We start from the raw sequence: 20,329 nt of genomic DNA, 5'->3' as shown, positions 1-20,329 counted from the left end.
GCAGTCTGAGGGCTGCTCTGCAGTCCAAGAGTGCCAGAACACAGAACCCAATGTGATATCTCTCCTGCCTCCTGCCCTCAGCCCAACCTACACCAGGGGCTGCCAGGGGCCCAGCACAAGGCCACATATATCAGCCCTATGCTGCCCCTGCACTATGGGAAATTCCCTGGGGCCATTCCACCCCCTTTGTAGCCCCAGCATGGTCTTAGAATAGCATAAAAGGGCTTTAGCAGGTCACAGAATCTGGCTACTGAACCTCTGCAGCTTCTGGCCAGTCACTTGACCACTCTGCCTCAAATCCCTCAGTCTGTAACTGGAGTTTAATACTAACTTACCTACATGATTGTGGAAAGGGAGAAACACTGTGGGGATTCATTAGTTAAACGAATGCCACCAAACTGAAATCTAATCAATTTAAAAAAAAAAAACCCACACAAACACAAATTAAAAGGTAGAATTACTACGCCCACCTGTGAATCCTCTGACTGTTTTTATCATTCCACAGTCATTTACTCTCTTTTTTTTTCTTTTCATTCCTCTCTCTGTTGCTATGAGAAAAAGTCACATCAGCAACAGGAGAAAATTACTAGATAGCACGATAGTGACATCACTCCACTAGCGCAGGAGATAGGAAATGGAACGGACCATCAAGAAAACAGTGAAACTGATGGTGCACAAAGTGAACATGTGTATTTTTCTTCTCTTTTTTCTGTTTCTCTTTCAGCAATAGTCATCTTAAGGGTTACTTGAAACAATAGGAAGTACAATTCTTAAATTGACAGTATCCTTTACTGTTCATACCGCAGTACAGATGCTAAATATTAGTATTCTGCATCCTAACAACCTCCTGTGCGGTTCTTCCTATATCTAATATTGAAATACAGATACAGTTGCAATCATCTCATAGAACTTTTAATCAAGTTTATTGTCTTGGTCTTTATCTTCAAAACACTGCATGGCCTGGGTCCAGGATACCTAAAAAACCATTTAAAGCTTCATGACAAAAAATACAGTTAACAGCTTTGCTCCTCTGGCACAAAGGAATTTTCAACAATAAGAGTAAGGTTCATCTGTGTGAGAGACCGAGCTTTCTCTGGCGGTGGTCTGAGACTGTGGAATGGACTCCCCCAGGAACTAAGGACTATCACCAATCTCACCATTGAATGCAAGGTGAGGTTGGTTTTACCTTGCCTTCTCTAATACAATAAGCAACAGCTATATTTAACACACACAAAAAAAGTACCAAAACAATACTCTACTTTATGCGCTTCTCCCTCTGGGGAGAGGATGAGAGAAGAAGCAACACATGACAGATGTGTAATCACATTGCTGAATGCACTACTGGAAGGCCCTCAGATACTATGGTGATGAGTGTGGTATAAAAACCTATATAGGGTAGAATCTAAATGTGCTACCATCCTGCCGAGAGAATACTCCCACAAATTCAAGATAATTCCTGCCAACACATTAAAGTGACTCCAACTATAGCTTTCTAAATTGGAGAATTGCTTACATAGCCAAAGGTGTGCAACCACTGGCAGGTGTATTGAAACATGTGGATGAAACACATGCCCGTATTTGCACGTGCAGCCTGGAAAAAAACATGTTCGTCTGCATAAAAGCTACATGTTGCATAGTGCACATAGGAACCCAGAAAAATCAAAGTGAGATGCTTAATGTACCACTGTGTGTGTGAACCAAAAACCCAGGATAGCTTTCTAGTTCCCTGCTTATATCACTTAGAGTCTAGGGGTCTTGGAAGAAACTGAAGTGTCTGAGTATACATCTGTGCACATGGAGTTCTTCGGTCTGCCCTTTCTATAACAAACTTTAAAAAGAGGTTACCAAATCACTCCAAAATACTGATTTGATGTTACTGTAACAGCAATCTTACATTTATACAGCACCTTTAATCCAAGCACATCAAAGTGCCTTGCAAACTAATAAATTAAGCTCCTGATCCTGCAATATGCCAAGTGTCAATAACTCCAAATGAAGTCCATTCTAGGGCAGAAGAGCTCTGGGATAGGAGGAAGAGGACAGGAGAGAGAAAGCGATGAAGCTGGTGGGGGTGGAGAGGAAGCAGCACTATTTGGGAGATGTGGGCCGGCGAAGGAGGCAGGAAAGGAGCAAACATAGATGGAGGAGAGGAAAGAAACCAAGCCTAGTTTCCCTACTCACCCTATACCAAACCACCCCATTTGCACTCTCCCTTTCTGCTTCTTTGTTCCCTAACCTCTGTCCTTAAATCCGCCCCTGTTGGGCTGGAGCTCTCAAAATCCCTCCACCCACCCACTAACTGAAAAACAGAGTTGAGATTTTCCAACAGCCCTGACAATTGACTCAAGTACACAAGATAAAGCCGCTAACTTGTTGACAAGTATTAATCTTACACCTCATGAGAAGTGAGGAAAGTCATCTCACATGCTCAGGTGTTGCTTTAAAATTAGTGCTTTTAGAGGTTCAGAAAAGGACTGGTACAACAGCTTGACTGGTAGGGAAATGTGCTGGCACTCACACATGGGAGTGGTACACCTTCTGTAGACTGCCTTATGGCTGGGAACAGCTTAGCTTCAGGGAGTACTTGTTACCCTTCAGACTGTAAGAGGATTTTCTGTACGTGGAATACACAGCTACAGCTCTCCGTCTGCCAAGCCCCATTTAGGTAACTGCTTTTATTCCATTTTAAAGTCCAAAAACACAGGTCATAAGAGGAGGGAACTCTGAAAGGATGTTGTCTACAGTGATATATGACGTGGTCAGATTTATGAGTTTCGTTCCACAGGTAAACAGTTTGGATCCCTTACAGTAGTTACCATACAAACCTGGTGGTATAACCATGTTTTACGCAAACCTTGGATAAAAGGAGATTTATCATGGGGAAAGTTATTCTTCAGAAGCAGTGCAAAATATTGAACTTAGTCATGAGATCCTCTAGTGGGTTGCTTAATAGTCTGCAAATAGCTGCATAATGATATGATAAATTTAAACTGGAAGTGAAAGAGAATAGATGTCTCATGCATAGCACGCTATGTACTGTATTATCTGGCTTCTGACAACTGAACAAACACAGACCAGGTCCTGATTTCATAGAGTATTTTTACACAAAAGTGTTGAAGGTGAACCTGATTTTGGCTTGATTTTACTGAATGCTACACTCAGGTCCTGTCAGTCTCTGTGATCCCATCACAATGGTTTCTGCCCTTTAAACTCACCCTCTCTCTGCCGCAGAATTAACCAACCCACATGGATGGAAGATAATCTGCTGAAAATAAGGAATCTTGCATCACAGCACACTTATTTTATTCCCACTGTTAGAGACAGAGAGAGCCACCGTGCTCACTCCACTACTCTTATTATATGACAGAGAAATAGGTGATCCTTTTGATCATTCAACCCTAACTCCCTGCCAATGTAGGATCGTTCCTTATATTTTAAGAGTCCTTAGCACTGAGTCTTCCACCCCATGTAAATATATATATACATTTATACCCATCCCCAACCTGTCCATTGTCTCTTACCTAAACTAGTCCTGTTTAGCCCTTTTAATATGTCTTCATGATTTTATCATTTTTATTTACAATTTGTGTTATGGCAGTTCCCACTGTGTACCCGACACTGTCTGGGCATATAAGGAGACAGTCACTGTGATTCACCCTCCCTTTTCCTCATCTGCTTGTAGTATTCACCTAAATCTCATCTTATATGTAGATTGTAAATTCATTGGGAGTGGGACTATTTTTTTGTTACATGTTTGTACAGCTTCTAGCACACTGAAGCTGGGACCTCTCGATGCTACTACAATGCCAATAATAAAGTCTCTACCCCTGGCAAACCACATGATTATTTTTGTTGCTCTTCTCTGAAGACCTCCATTTGTCTATAGCTTTCTGGTAATGTGGTGCTCAAAACTGAATGCAATAGTCTAGGTCTAGGCAACATAGCACTATAGCTGTACTGAAGGGGCCTTTTATCTTCGTACTCCATGAGGTATGGCTTTGCACAGGCAGTCAAGAGTCACATTAGCTTCCCTCACTTCCCCCACCGGCTGGATCACATTCCACGCTCTTGTCTAATGCTTTGCTTTACCGCTTCCCCAGTCTCTCACTCCCATAGAGCATGTGTGTTTCAGACGACTTTGCCCTAGCTGTACTGATTGTGCATAGAAAAAAAAGCCACCATACTTGCAGGCTGAAGAGAACAGCAGCAGGGAGGGAGGGAAACAGGAAAGAGATGTGGAAGAAAGTGACAATGTGGAGGGGTGAGGAGGATGAAACAGTGGTCAGTGTTTGACATTTATAGAAGATGTGAGAGCTCTGTGCTCACAGCTTGCTGACACGTTCGCTGGACTTGGACTCTGAAATTCTGGGTTCCATTCCCAGGTTTACTATAGACCTCCTGTGGGAACGTCAACAACTCTTAGAGCCTGATCCAAAATACTGAAGTCAACAAGAGTTGATCGGTAGGCTTTGGGTCAGGACCTTAGCATCTCTGCATCTGATTCTCCACTGCCCTGCATCTTGTATGGGTATTTACAGCTGTGCTGAATGAGTGCAATAGGGGTGTAAAATGCTACTATTCTGATCTGGTAAAATTCTACACCTACTTTGCACAAATGTAAATATCTACACAGGGTGCAAGGGAGTGGAAAAGTCAGACCCCTCTGCAAAGTGCAGTTAACAAAAATAATTTATTTCTTCCACCCTTTGTCCATCTTCTCTATTTACACTAAGTTTTTCAGGGCAGGCAGTGTCTACTGCTCCTTGTACAGTATCTACCACAATGGACCCCCACCCTTGGCTGAGGCTTCTAATGTGACTATTATACAAATTCATAAATAAGTGCCACGGATTTCTGTAGAACCTCTACATGATGAACAAGGGCACGTAAACTAGCTGAGCATGGTTAATATTTGAGGCTCAGGGAAGGGGTGAAGAACCTATATTTTAAACTAAAGAAGTTATGTTTATCCTATAAGGACCTGTCGGCAATTCAGGGATGGCATAGCTGAGGCATTCAGATTTTCTTTACTATAAAATAGGTGCACTGCATCTAGTTAAATACAATTGTAAAAGTAAACCACAGTGATTTCCCTAGCCAATACACCTTATTGTCTTAAACCTTTTTGCTTATGGAGTTTTTATACCCTGACTTTCCAGGGATCAGGAATGCCAGACTGTTGGGAGTCATACAAAGCACTCTCGGGTTTTCATTTTTAAAACAGGCCGTATTGCCAAAAAGGGGCAATTTTTTAGAATTACCTGGAGTACCACCTAATTTCCAAGCGAGAGGGCACCCGAGGTAGCTTGCATTTTGGATCTATCTTCCGTCTCCTGAGTAGCCTATAGATACAGATATTTACTTGGTAAGATATAGATATAAGTTAAGGCAATAATGCAATGATCCTGCAAGCCTCAAGGTTTGTAAGACAATAGCTCAGCTAAATTAATCAAGGCCTAAGGCCCCAAAAGTATTAGCTAACCGGGACCAACCGTAAATCATAAGCAATCACAAGACAGAACGCTGTAATAAACAAGTATGACTAAATTGCTGACAGGTAACTACAAGATGCCAGTTGATGTCAGCTTTTGATATTTTAAGTTAGGAACATCAACAGATGTCCAACCACAAGAATGCCATGGTAACTAACTGGAATACTGTTTATGCTAATAAGCTTAAGGTAAAAGCCTAACCTGTGGGAGAAGGGCACCCCAACATCTAAGGTAAGAAAATACAGATAAGGAAAAGGGACTGAAACCCCTAATGAAGAAGATGCATTAGGCATATTGGGTGTCAGCATAACATAAAAGCTGTATACCGACTGTGGGCCTTGGGAGATGCCAGGATGATGACCACTGGTCGGGAGGATGACTAACACTCTGGGGTTTTCTTAACGTATTATTTATCTACTTTGCTGGACTGGAGTGTTTGTGCTTTTGTTAGCTGTGCTAATAAAAATACTACAGAGACAAAACACCTTTCCTGAGTGTAAATGCCTCTCTCATGCACACCCAGGTTATCACAACTAAGTGTACATCTACACTGGCAAAGTTAAAGCACTGCCGTGGCAGCACTTTAACGTGGCTGTGCAGTTGTGGGACCAGTGCTGGGCACTGTAATAAAACCAGCTCCGTGAGGGGAATAGCTCCCAGTGCTGGTGCACTGTCTACACTGCCACTTTACAGCACTGAAACTTGCATTGTTATGGGGGGTATTTTTTCACAACCCTGAGCGAGAAAGTTTCAGTGCTGTAAAGTGGCAGTGTAGACAAGGCTGGTCATGGGACAGAACTCTGCCCAACTTAAAGAGCATTAGTTCACTTATCAGTATAACTAATAAACAATCAAAAGATCAGGCAACACCTGTCTATGTACAGAATAAAGAAATCTTTCACCTTTTTAAGAGGGTTCTTCTCTATCTTCCAAAATCTTTGAGTCTCCCTCCTTTGTGGTGCACTGTGACAGAGTGGGAGTCACTAAGCACTAGCTCACCACTCCCTGCACTTTGTAAGCATGGCACAAATTGGGAGAGAATTGATTAGGACTGGGTGATTAACCAGTTAACAAGGGGATTCAGCTTGTCAGCTGCGGACTGTAATGGGAGACAGGGAGGGAGAAAAGGAAGCTAGAAAAAAGGGCAAAGCAGCCCAGGAACTCAGAGAAGTGAGACCTCTTTCCCCACCCCCACACCCTGTGCCTAGGAAGTACATTGAAGCTTGGGAAAAGCTTATGATGATGGGACATGGAGTTGCACTGTAAACCAAGAACGCTGTGATGAACTTATGTAAAAGTATGTGAGGACTGCTTGCAAAGAGAAACCCAGGGTGAGGGAGTATTGGGATGTGCACCTTTCTTTCCAGACCACGAAAGGCCACAACCCACACTCGACCCCTTGCATTACAGGAACTTGGTTATGTCTGTGAAAATAGCAAGGCCCGGTCTCTTTATATCCTTTTTTCTGACAGCATGTATTTTTTATCTACTATTTTTATTCACTGTTAACCACATTATTTCTTTGTCCTCCTCAAAAAAAGCCTCATGCTAGCATATCAGCCACCTATCATTAATCATCATAGCTGGTAAGATATATATATGTGGGTTTTTAACAATTATATATTTTGATAGATTAATATCCATTTTTGTATCTATACAGATAAGCACATTCACATACTATCAACTTCCCAACAAATATTTCATTTTATTGTATTTTCTTTTCCTGTCTACGTGCTGACTAATCAGTTATTCCATATGTGCTCTACCAGGAGAGTCTGTCTTGCCTTTGCAAGGGGATGGACACATAAAGAAAAAACTGATTTCTATTATGATAATACATTCATTTTGAAAGCATTGATGTCTCAATGAGTACATTTCTCCTGTTCTCTAAATTCCACAGAATCACAATATAATCTTCTTACTGAATGAGGAAGTCCTAATTTCCCCTTAATGCAGTTAAAAAAAACATTTGGCACATTGATACAGGTGATGCTTCCACATTAAAGACATCTAAAGCTACTCTGTTCTAGTCACAGCTGGGCCAGAGTTCTGAGCAATCTTAATGCTTCTAGCTTAACCTGAAGAAGTTCAGAGTTCAATGTACATCTACTTCAGGTCAGTGAAAATCTACATGGTGTCACATTATCGCAAATTTTACTCCCAGCTCTACTTCCAAAAATGTTAAATAATTACTTGTTGCCTCCATTTAAACCTCCTCATTTATTACGCATCAGTGAAGTGTAGTCATTTAGTTCATTTTATCATTGCAGTGTTAATGTCATGGTGAGCTCCTATGTTATATCATATATAATCAATGGGTGATGAACAGATAAGTAGGATGAGACTATAAGACTGACAAGTATTAAGAATATAAGTAAAGCATGGCTGTAACGCCAGGCCTACAGGTTGAGGCTTGTACAATTTCAGCTTAACCACACTAGGCTTAAGGAAGCTTGACATAAGGGGGTGACCTAAGAATAACCCTATGCCACTGAAGTCACAAGATTGCTGGAAAAAATAGTCCAATAGGTGATGTTACGAGAAATATGTTGTAATGTAACCATCTAAGCTGCAAGACACCTGATTGTAACGTCACAGAAAGTTCTGTGCTGACCATAGGTAACCCTGGAAACAGTTAATATAAATGTTACTAGGATGCTTATGAGAATAAGGGTAACTAAGAACAACCTATGACAAGCAGGGCACCCCAAAATGTATGGGGTTTGGAAAAACAAACTAGGAAAAGAAGGGCTGAAACCTTCATGTGTGTGCATAAGTAGTAGGCATGGTCAGAATAAAAGGATAAAAGAGGTTCCATGACTAGGCTACAGTGGGAAGACTTCATTGGGAAAACCACAGCAGTAACCACCTCTCTCTCTCTATGATCACCTGTTGAGAAATCCACCCAGCTATGAAATGTTTGGTATGAGAGTGAAAACGGCATTGGCCAGTGCATGGACTCTCTCTGGTTGCGTAAATAGGTATGCGAGTATAACATACTAAAAACAAGATCATTTTTTTACTTGTTTGTGGTACTGTCCTTATTCTTCGTGTGTTGCTAGAGCTTCCAAATCTACACTCTATGTAGCAACAGGAGTTGGATTCACTGTAATTTAGCACAGAACTATCTATTTATTCAATTTAAAAATAAAGACTACAGCATAAATTTGCCAAGTCACCTTTGAATCAGACATAAGCTTATAAAGTGGTTCTGCCATTGAAAACATCTCCAGGTCTGTTAGTTAGGTGACCTTTTGGGATAGAGTAAGCAATGCTTTTGAAAAGTTTAGAGGCTCTATTGATGTCTGAGCTAGCCCATGCCTGATGAGAGCCAGTGACATATGGGTAAAAGCAGCAGAGAATCCTGTGGCACCTTATAGACTACAGGATTCTCTGCTGCTTTTACAGATTCAGATTAACACGGCTACCCCTCTGATACTTGACATATGGGTGTTACAGTGGCAGATTACAAGTATTGCCTAGAAAGCACTGAAGAGGTCCTTGAGGGCATACATGTTACAAGGTAGCAAAACATACTAAACAATTTATTCATATGAAATGTAGTTTACACTTTTAACATAAAACCTAAAGGGACAGATTCACTGAGAGATCTCTATGTGTGCTAGCACGATCCCTTGTCCCCCAGGGGAAACGCATCCCCAAAGAGGTCAGGCAGCATTTCAGCCTGGTGTGCACTAGTTTTCCAGTGGGGCGGGGAGCTTTAACTCCTGCAGTATCTCTATAGGAGTTCTGCTAGGGAGAGGAGCTGAGTCAGCACACTCATTGGCCTTGCTAGCCATGCTCTTTCTTGAACAAGGGCCACAATTTTCTAAGCAGCACTGTTCCCCCAGGGAGAAAAGAGTTAGTCCCGTAGGGTGCCATGACTTTCTACTATTCAGGCGCTGCTCCAGGATTTCTGCCAGAGCATATTCAGGATGAGTGTAGCCCACAGTATGCAAAATAAAGACTACTGTGAGATTATTCAGAACACCATTTTGTTAATTCAGGTCCCGCATTACAAACCTAGAGAAGTTCTGTAGCATCCTAAAGAACTGATCCATCTTACAGATTAGTTTGTTGTGCTTGGTCATTAGTGTGGAATGCTATAAGGTCTGTTTTATAAGGGCAAGTGTCAATTTTAATAAGGTGTTACTGTTTTAGCTTGACTCATTTTGATATATATGTATTTATTTTGTGCTGGAAGCTTTGTCAGTAGCAGAGGGTACTTGGCCACAGCTCTGTCTGCTGCAGAAAACAAGACAGCAAGTACAGTATACATCCTTGTACTGTACTTCTATATCTTCACTAGCTGAAGAACATTAGGGATAAACCTTTTGATTCCTAAAAAAAGGAAATTGTATAGCTTTAATCCATGTACACTCAGAGTTACATGTGTTTATGCATTTGTACTGAAAATAATGACAGAGAACCTAATACTGCTGGGCTAGTTCATTTTTTTAGTTTATTATACCAGTTACACAGGCCTACTCTTGCCCATTGGATTTAAAGCTGCACTCACACCATTTCATGCTGCATGACACACTTTTCTTCTATATAACCACCACAGTACTGTCAGCCCCAAGAACTCAGAAATCATGAGTCAGGATCCAAAATAATCATATTAGCTTAAGTCATTAGATTTGCAGCAAATAATTAATTAGGTTCTTTTTATCTGTCCCGATTTTGGAGCCTTTGGGGTTCAAAATTTCCATCTTTTCTTCATAAACATGAGGGTTAGAAGCTTAGTTTAAAAACAGAAGTAATGAAATCTGAGATTCTTATGTATTCACATGATTTCCGAAGCTGCAGCTGCCAAAGACACCAAATATTGCAAGATAAAACTTCAAGAGCTGGCAACCCTGCTACCAAGAATCACTTAAATGGAACATTTGGAAACCTAGATACTATTGCTTTCTCAGCTTGGCCCAAACTTAACAGTGATAGTTCTAATTTCTACCTTCTCTTGCTAACAAGATTCCTATGGTTTTAATTCATATTATTTTGGATTTTTTTTTTTTTATTGTTCACGTCTCCTAGGTGTTTCCAGTCATAAAACTGCTCTACCCAAATGATCTTTGATGTGGACAAACTATTTACAGCCAGATTGAAATTAACGTGAGTTAGGCATTTTAGAAAAAAATCCCATTAGGCACCTATCTTCATCTTTGAGCATCTAAATACCTAAAAATCTTGTTCTTAGTCGCTAGTGATACAGCTCTACTGTACCAAACACTATCCAACAACTTAGCCATCTCAACCACAGACAGTTCATTACACTTCCAGTTTTTCCATCTTACAAGACAACTACACTCTGCCAAAGGGCTGAGGAGAAATTTAAATTTAAAATGTTTTCCCTCCAAACCAGTGCATCAAGAATTTAAATCTTTCCCAAGAACACAACATAAATCAAGTTAATTCCTAGTCCACAGAGACATCATCTCCAGAAGAACTAAAATTCTCATTTATGGTTTTGGTATGTCAGTTTTGACAGCAGTAAACTACTAAAAAATCAAAATGGAAATACGGGGGGGGGGGGGGAGGGGGAAGAGCACACGTGTAGAAGTCAAGTGGTTACCAAATTGACCCAAGAAAACAACACTTCTAGGGATTCAAATACTTTAGACTTCCTCTTCTCTCCCCGCCCCAAAATAACATGATGCATTCTTTAATTTCAAATTCTGAATATTTCAGATTCCTCTCCCCCTGAAATAAATTGACTAAGATAAGTTGCTAGCATGTGAGGCAACCTGTAGACAGATTACACTTTGCAGTTGGAGCCTGATATGGCTTTTTTTCTTGTCTGGCAATGTGGTCTTATCTGAACTGATATAGGATCTTGTTTCCTGTGGATACCACATCATTGGGCACATACGTCTGCTCTGGCGTACACACTATTTTATGTTATAATCTCTGTATTTTGTGACTTGGCCATTAGCCTTATGTAACACATTCTGATCTAATATGGAACAACATGTGCGTCGCGATGGTAAGCTAAGTAATTTTCTTTCCCTGTGGTAATTTTGCCTCTCAAGGCTTTTGTTTAGCCACTGAAGAAAGAAGGTGCCTGTGCTAGCCAGAACCACCACCACCTAAATAAGATTTACATGCACTAATGTTTAATATTCCCTAGCCTAAACTCCATGGTATGCCCAAATTGACATGGGTTTTAGGATTCCCGATGAATCATTTTGTTAAGATTTTAATAGGTTTTGCTAGCAGGATTGTTATTATGAGTTAGAAGGTGGGAGCATAATTTCCTGATTAAACAAAAATGAAAACACCTCAGCCTCTTTTGGACAGTATTTTAGGGCTACATTCTGCCACTGTGATACTGCAGGGTTATATTACAACAAACACTTACGCTGTCTCTTTGTTAAGAAAATCAAATGTATCTGCACTGATCACTTGGACAAAGAGCATATAACACAGATGACAGCTCAGAAATTCCATTCCTGCTGGATCAAACAAATATTAAGTATTATATAATGAACATCTTTTCCTGTTATGCTGATGAATACAACATACACATTAGCTATAACTGCTTCTGCATATATAAAGCCATCCTCTGTGAAGCATTCATACACTCCCTGAGAGCAGAAGTGTAGCTTGTAATTGGTAAATTATGGTACACAAAATGCTTTCAAGCCTTTCTTGGAAATCCCTAAATTTTACTGCTTGACAAGAAATTATGTAATGGAGGATTAGTTCAGGTGACTCCAAACTGTCTACAGTGCAACACCAAGCGATCAGCTAAACCCAGAAACAAAGCCTGATTCTTCCTCCCTGTTCTCTGCATATCCTATTAGGCTGTTCAGAAAAAAAATGTTATCGATGAAAATACTTACCGCTTCCGAGTCTTCAAATCCATGCAGGTACAAATTGTCATACATGGAGGTCTGATAATCCAAAGAACACTTCTCAATACAAAACTGAAATTGCTACAAAGCCACAGCAAGGGTTAAAATGTAGAAAAGGCCTATGCAGGGGAGCGGAGCCTGCCTTGTCAATTTTCTGTGGATTCCCCAGCCAAAATGCTATTCATTCACATCATAGAGGGGAAGGTTATCCCTAGAGGCAGCCCAGACCTGGCATTTTATCTGCCTTCCAAATACAGAGCATAAAAGCAAACCGTTCCCTAACCAAGGGCTGATGACAGAGCTAGAAAAGAACCCTGTGATTGGCTGAGCTGCCCTGCTCTGTTTCAGTCAGCTGGAAGAGCATTTTCTTTGATAGTGGATGAGGAGCCCTAGGCTTACACCTTTGCAAAGAGCTTGTCCCTGGTTATTTCCTCTCTTACACATACACAATAAAATCTGATCCCAATCAAAAAAGGGTGTTTATATATGGACAGTTTTCACCACTGAATACATCTTTCTATTTATTAAACTATGTATTATAAACACATACAGTAGATGATGTTTGGAAGATTTTGATTTTGACAGTATTTCTAGGGGAAGGGTCTGCATTTAACAAAAATTGTAATTTAAATTTTAAAAGGGAAAATACAAAGGCACAGTGAGGGAAGAGGCAACAGATGAGATTTCATTCTTGTTCACACTAAGTTTTTAATATCCTCCCTAAATTAGAGTGCTGCATTTGGGGGTGGGGGGTAGATACATCACTTCCTTAAAACACTAATTTTAGTAGTGAATAGAAACTAAGGGAGTCTACTCACTCTATTTATACTTAGGCAGTAGTATAAATTTTATTTTTCTAATGAGTAACAAGTTTCAGTTATCAGGTATTTTTCCTTTAAAAGCCACTTCCAATGAAATATGCAAATTGGTTCAATTCTAATGTTCTATTTTATTCCAAACCAAAAAAATAAAAAAAATTAAACTCTTTCAACATTCTTTTGTTAAAAAGTGTAAGTTGGTCAAAATATTGCACCTGTACCTAATAAAATTTACATGGGGCCAGATTGGGAAGCCTTGACACACACTGGTGAGCATTTACTCACAAGAACAGTCCTATTTGAGATGAGTCACTAGCTAGCAGTAAATGGAGTTATTTGTATGAATAACTGCTCCCCAACAGGAACAAGGAGCTCACCAGCTATATGTTGCATGTTTCACTCTTAGCAGACATAGTAAGCTAAAGGTGAAACATTTTTAAGTTAACAGCAAAATAGCACCAACTTTCCAGCAAGAACTTCTCATCTAGAAAGCTATTTTCATTAATTCCCTGAACTTCAATCATACAGTCAATTGTGAGAAATTTAGTTGCTCTGTTTAAGTAAGCAAAGGCAAATTACTTAAAGAGAAACATACACAAGGCAACTCTTTTACAGTAAACTTTTCTTTTCTACATAGTAACTTAATTGTGGGTAATATTCTCATACACTCAAGACATAATGCCAAAATTAACATGTTCTGTGTAGGAAACAGCATGGAGATTGGGGAAATGATACCTACCACACTCCAGTGTGAAGGCACGGCCACATAAAAGGGAGAAAATATATATACTTTACCAGTCGAGTCCAAGGTGCCTTGCCATATGCCCATCACCATGAGAGGGGGGAAAAAAATCAGGCTAGATTGTGAACGTTTGAGTTTGACTATATATTATTTATATAAATTTAGTGAGTTTGTTCGTACCCATGTATCATCAAAGACAACAGATGATCTACTATGGCACAGAGACACTTTGGTCATCTTACTGTTTCATCTATGGCAGTGGTCCCCAACTTTTTCTGAGTGGCGGGCGCTGGACGACAAGCTACCAAGGACCGTGGCCAGTGGACAAGCATCCGTCAAAATGCTGCCACCATTTTGGTGGTGACGCCGCATTTTGGCGGATGCTTTTCCGCCGGCCAGTACATGGGCGCACATAGATGCCCTGGCAGGCACATGGAGTGTGAACTCACAAGAAAAACGGATATTAGTGAGGACATTCATGATTTTGCAATGAAAAAAAAGCCAAAAGCTATGAAGTGATAGGCCCTTTTTATGACATTTCAGAAGTCAAATATGTTTTCTTTCATTGGTGTGTCTGCAGGGAATGGGATGGAGGCCCATATTATGTGTTTGCCTTGGGCCCAGAAAAATGCTGCTTGTGGCCTGCCTGCAGGGGTATTTACATAATCATGGACTCAGCAGTGATACCCCAGGTCCTTTCAAGCCCTTTCTTTAGGGTGGCTGAGCTGGATTAAGGCATAGGCATTATAGGTCCAGACATAAACCCTAGCTCCCGGATTCACAGATTAGACTTTCTTTTTTAAAGAAATGTATTTCTAGGCCTCATGAATGCAAAGAAAAGGTCGTGCACTAAATTTCATAATCTAGGATACTCCAATTGCTCTTGCTGCTTCATGCTACAGGTAGGTGCAAAGTACAGTGATCACAATATTTCATTGTCAGTGTTTTGATTTCTTAAGACCCAGTTTAGGCCCTGATTCAGCAAAATACTTAAGCACATGGCTATCTTCATATACGTTATTTGTACAGTGGTAGGGTCTAGGAATCCCTGTCTTGGATCAGGACTCTATTATGTTAGGTGCTGTGCAACCACAAAGAAGTGTTGTATATATTGTTTATGAATCATAGAATCCTATGCCAGGCTGGGAAAATCCAAAATATCAGCTTCTGCAATCTTATACTGTACAGATGTTGGGTGGGTTTTTGCTTATTAAATCTCAGAATAAATAAAACTAAAACTACCATAATGAGTTATTCCTCTTCCACGCTATAGAATAAAATAACTATTTCATAAGGTTAGTTGGCAATGCTAAAAACAAACAGAATTACTGACACTAAAAAGCTAAAAATAAAGCTTGGGCTGTCTCTTGATTCTCAAACCTCTGCTTAGCCACAGACCAGCTTTCTGACCTATCCATTGTAGTGGGAACCTCAAAATTGATAAGTGGCCACACAGTTGATAGAGAGAAAAAAATCTAAAATGAGGAAAATTTAAGGAGCAGGGAAATAACATTGCTTGAGGATTTATAATGAATACAGTTACCAAAAAAAAAAAATTAAGTCTGTAATAACAAATACAATATTTTGGAAAACTTTAAATGCCAGATTATTTGAAGGAACTTTTAGATGCAATATCAAAATAATTTGTTAATTCAAAAAAAGGAGGAGGAGCAGGAGCAGAAGAAATCTTCAGTAAATTTTGACATACATTTGTAATGGAAGTATTTAATCCCCAAATCAGTGGAATTACTCTATTTGCTATTCCACTTGTCTTTTCTCTTACATTTTAATCTAAACATCATTGTAATATACAAGGGTATTAAAATATGTTTCTTAACTGCTTAAGCTGAGTAGCTTTTAAAAGATGTAATAAAAATATATTAACTCATTAAACAGGATTGTATTTAAAAGTTGTAAACTGTCCTAATCAGTAGAAGCTGAAAGAAAATTGTCACAAGCCAAATTCCATATGCTTAACTCACTGGTGAAGTCCTACTCATTTCACTGGGGCTACTAACATAACTTAGGGTAGAAGAGTTTGACTACATGTTTTGCCCCCTCAAACTGCTGAACTCTATGGAAAATGAAATTGACATGTTATACTGCACCATCGATCCCTAGTTTAGATGTGGTTTTGTGACCAAAATGCAAATAAGGAGATGGCTCAAATACTTAAGAACTCGAATGGGAACGCTAAATCCATATCTAGATCTGTGCTAAATATTTATGAGGTAATTTACTGATCAAAGGGACAATCTCAGTCAAGTCCTTCAAGACAATTACAAAGAAAAAAAACCCTATACTGTACTGCAGGTTAATAGTAATCTGCTTCTGTTACCTTATGTAGAATGGAGGTCTGGTTTTTCAGATTTGGAAATTAACCCTTTTGGTGCTGATCTTGCAGGTTAACTATTGTGCCTTTGTTGTTCAATTAAAATTGGGGAGAAAACGGTAGAATATGATTAGGTTGTGTGTCCAATGTTCAGACAAACACTGTGTTCTGCCAGACAAACCTCTGAGCAGGAATTAAAGGGCCAACGTTCCATCAAAAGATTAATGTGGGAAGCTCTCACGCATCTTTTAGTGCACTATCACTTCAATCTGGCAACATCGATTGCTTTGCTGAATGAAGGCTCTCTTAGCAACGTGAAGCACCAGAACTATGCTCCTTCTACTGACATCTAAGAGCTCTACAGAATAGAGCCTAGTAGTCTGTGCAAGGAACCCAGAAAATATCAAATCAATGGAGCTTCTATGCACACAGGTTTCTATGGCCTGTGACAAGGGATCTTGGAAAATAAAAGTGAGTTTCCTAAATAATGGTGAATGTGTATGAATTATACTCACATCCATGAAGACCCATGGATGTTGATGAGGTTGGATATGTACAAGGGTAAGCTTTGGCTCTGGGATCAGTTACATTAAAACCATACAATTGAGCAATTGAGACAGTTAGAAAGCATCATTTAAGTGAAAGTCATCGTTGTCTTGGAAACCACTGCATAATAACTACACTGCACTGTCAGTGGAGTGACAATACCAGGTTCCCCATAAGTAAGGCATTAATTCTGGCTTTCCTTCCTCCTCATCTTGAATGGGTGCTCATGGGAAGAGCTATCTGAAAAACAGAAGGGGAGCCAGAGAGAGAAGGTCAGTGGGCAAGTATGGCTCTCACCCAGGTTAAACCCCCAGATGAAGTTACATAACCATAACTAACTCCTGTCCATCATAATCACACTCTAAGCCCTGGGCCTGGCTAAAGACTGTAGGAAGGGTTAGTAAGAATTGTTTAGATATGCTGCATACTTAACGGATACATTTGACATAAAGTACATGCATGAGCTGTAGTGGGGCATGAGGGGAGGAGGGGGATATCATGCCTCCTAATGCAGAAGTGGAACCCAGCAGCTTGCTCCTTTCAACCCCAGCTACCAGTTTCTATTATTTTTTCACTGGTCTATGTTTTCAAGGCTGTCTTCATAAGGTACAATTAGGGCCAAGATTCAGGGCCTTGCTCTGGCCCTCCAGCAAGGGAGCCAGAATGAACTCAGAAATGCCTGTTCCATAAGGAAATCTCTGCGTAGCATTCCTGTTCTTATGACATTTACTCCTCCAGCCCCAGATGTAGGGGGCATGGCTTGGAAAAGAGGCATAGCCAGGCAGTTCTGTGTTCCAGCTATCTCTGACTGCTGGAATGGCCTCTTGTTGCTGTTAAGAGCTCACAAAGAGCTACACATAAGAAGCCAATTTGCACTGCCCCAAAATAACAAGTTTTACTGAGCCTACAAAAGTCAGGCTCTATACTACGTACCCTAGATTGCCATCTGCTGGTGGATTATCCATTAACTGTTTACATATACATAGCTATCACTTATACAGCACTCCTGTAACAGTGTTTGGTGCGCAGCCAGAGGGTCTGATTTACACCTAGGACTGGACAACTTCCCAGCCAGCTTCAGGATCCACCAACCACAACCCTTTCTGATGCTGCACTGAGTATAACAGCTGCAGCAGCAAATATGGCCCTTTCTTTCTATTTTAAATGAACAAACAGAGATTCTCTTTCACATGGCTCAAAGGTCAGTTGTGTTAACAAGGGCCTTGCACGGATACTCTCCAGTTCAGTGCAAATGAAATCAAATGTTGGGTAATAGTGTAGATCGGATATACAAGTTTTTGTATTTTAATCAGGGCTGTCAATCACAGTTAACACCTGTGATTAACTGAAAATAGAATTAACATGTTAATTTTTTAACACGTTAATCCTATACCTCTGGGTGGGTAGGGACGCATACCTCTGGGCGGAGGGTTGAAGACGCAGCTGGCAACTCCGGGAGTGTCAGGGAGACTGAAGCCCCAACTCCTGAGTGGGGCTGAAACTCCAAGCCAGGCTGGAGCTCCACACCCCGAGCTCTGAGAGGGGCTGAAGCTGCAGGAGTGGCTAACGCCTGGAGCCTGATGCCCCAAGGGGAGCTGAAGCACCGAGCAGGGCTGAAGTCCAGAGCCCCAAGGCTCTTGTCCAGCAGGGCTGAAGCCCCTGCCCTGAGCAAGGCTGATGCCCCGAGTCCCTCGTGGCTGAATGTAGGGGCCACAATTTTTTCTAGAGAAGGGGTCACAATTTTTTTTTTTTAAAGTCCAAATGGGTCGCCAGCATAAAAAGTTTGAGAAACACTGCCACAGAGAACAGAGGCCTGGCAACCTCGGCCTCCTTGCATCAGCCTCTCCTCCCCTGCTGCATGCCGAGTCCTCAAGGTAAAATCTACCATCCTCTGCAAACAAGGGCTCACTCCCCTGATGGGAGTTATGTAATAAATAAATAATAATCCTTCTACATTTGTAAGTTCAACTTTCATGATAGACAGATTGCACACTACAGTAACTGGTATAAGATCTGAAATTCTTAAAACTGCTGTGGTGATTTCATTAAAGCCAATACTTTACAACAACATTAGAGTAAAACACTGAAAGTAAGAAAAGCAGTCAGAATATTGACTTAACTGAAAAAGTAGAAGCTGAATACTCTATTGAAAAGTCTCCTTTCATCCCAGATAAAAATATTGTAACCACCTGATGTCAAGAGCATTTCATATCCCTGTGAACAAATACATTCTAGGCACAAATCTCCACAGTCTCTGGAGTCAGAGAGGGATTCTTCTTGGATTCAATTTCTTTTTGCTCAGTTGAATCATTTCTGAGGTCCAAAGGGAGAAGGTGTGAAGCGTCTAAGAGAAATGGCTCCATATGTTCCTGGTTTGGAGTGATCCAAATGTTTTGGGGATGGGGAGGACACAGTATTTCATAGAACATGAACTTTATAGAATGCAGCCCAAGACCATAACAAATTTTATTTGAAGCCCAAGCTAATGATTGAACAATCAAATAACCACACTAGTCCAGTTCTTTCAATAGATGTAGCAGCCTGCTCTTTGTATAAACACATCAACATGTTATTTGGGTGGAAGTGCAGTAACGAGAGTGCAGAATCAGGTAAAAACAGCAGCATTGCGGTGTACAAAGCCAGAGAGATAAGTCAGTACATTCATTCTTTTTCTTACTCTAACAAATTCATTTTCACTATCATCAAATCACTGGTACTAAATCTCTATGACCAGTGCAGGAGGGCTGTGGAGCCACAGTGTCCCTCCTTTCCCAGCTTGGGTATGGGGCTAGCATTGGCAGGATTATTTCTTAATCTTCCAGCTACTTGGCAAAGCCCACCTTTTTTCCCCAGGCATTTGAGATGGATGATTGATGGGATATGGTGGCAAGGCTTTGATATGAGAGCAAAACAGTTATTGGTTTATGGATTACTGTTGGAGTACTGAGCAGCTCTAGAAGGTTTCATTACCTCTTTATTTATATTTAAGAACAACAAAATTAAAAATGACATTTTGGACATGTCTTTCTATTGAGGATTCAGAGGCCTACTGTCATAAACAGATAGCTAAGGTTAATGTCTCTTTTACCTGTAAAGGGTTAACAAACAGTGACCCACAACATCTGACCAAAGGACCAATCAGGAAACAAGATACTTTCAAATCTCAGTAGAGAGAAGCCTTTGTTTGTGGTTTTGGGGTTTTTTGCGTTGTTCTCTCTGAGTCCTGGAAGGGACTAGATGTGCAACCAGGTTTCTTGCCAATCTCCCTGCTACAGTCTCTTATATATTCAGAATAGTGAGTATTGAGTAGAAAGGCGGTTATAGTCTTTTGATTGTTTCTGTATTTGCAACTGTGTATCTGGCTGGTAGAGTTTATGTGTATGCTGAAGTATTTGCATTGTATTTCTGCCTCAGAAGGAGCTTTTTCTCATTGTCTAAAGTGAAAGAACCCTGCAATATTTACCATCTTTTATTAAAAGTTTTGCTTTTTAAGACCTGTTTGATTTTTTCCCTAGTTGAGGCTCAAGGGAATTGAGTCTGTA

At 40.4% G+C, this 20,329-nt stretch overlaps 1 protein-coding gene across 4 annotated transcripts in view; it reads right to left on the bottom strand.

Moving 5' to 3' along the window:
• The window catches only part of CACNB4 (calcium voltage-gated channel auxiliary subunit beta 4), a 206,124-nt gene that overhangs the window by 116,240 nt on the left and 69,555 nt on the right, over nucleotides 1-20,329 (bottom strand). Inside the window, exon 1 of one of the 4 annotated variants that reach the window (XM_032783741.2) lies at nucleotides 12,338-12,558. The exons of the other annotated variants lie outside the window; for them this stretch is intronic. Within the exon in view, the coding sequence (XP_032639632.1) occupies nucleotides 12,338-12,382 (45 nt within the window). The 5' untranslated portion in view covers nucleotides 12,383-12,558. Of the gene's footprint in view, nucleotides 1-12,337; nucleotides 12,559-20,329 lie in introns of those variants that run through there. 4 annotated transcript variants of the gene reach the window in all.

This window comes from Chelonoidis abingdonii, chromosome 10 (genome assembly GCF_003597395.2).
Source record: "Chelonoidis abingdonii isolate Lonesome George chromosome 10, CheloAbing_2.0, whole genome shotgun sequence".
In the NCBI taxonomy this organism is placed as follows: domain Eukaryota; kingdom Metazoa; phylum Chordata; order Testudines; family Testudinidae; genus Chelonoidis; species Chelonoidis abingdonii.
Note: the sequence above shows the minus strand (reverse complement) of the source record. Positions and strands in the feature narration are given on the sequence as shown.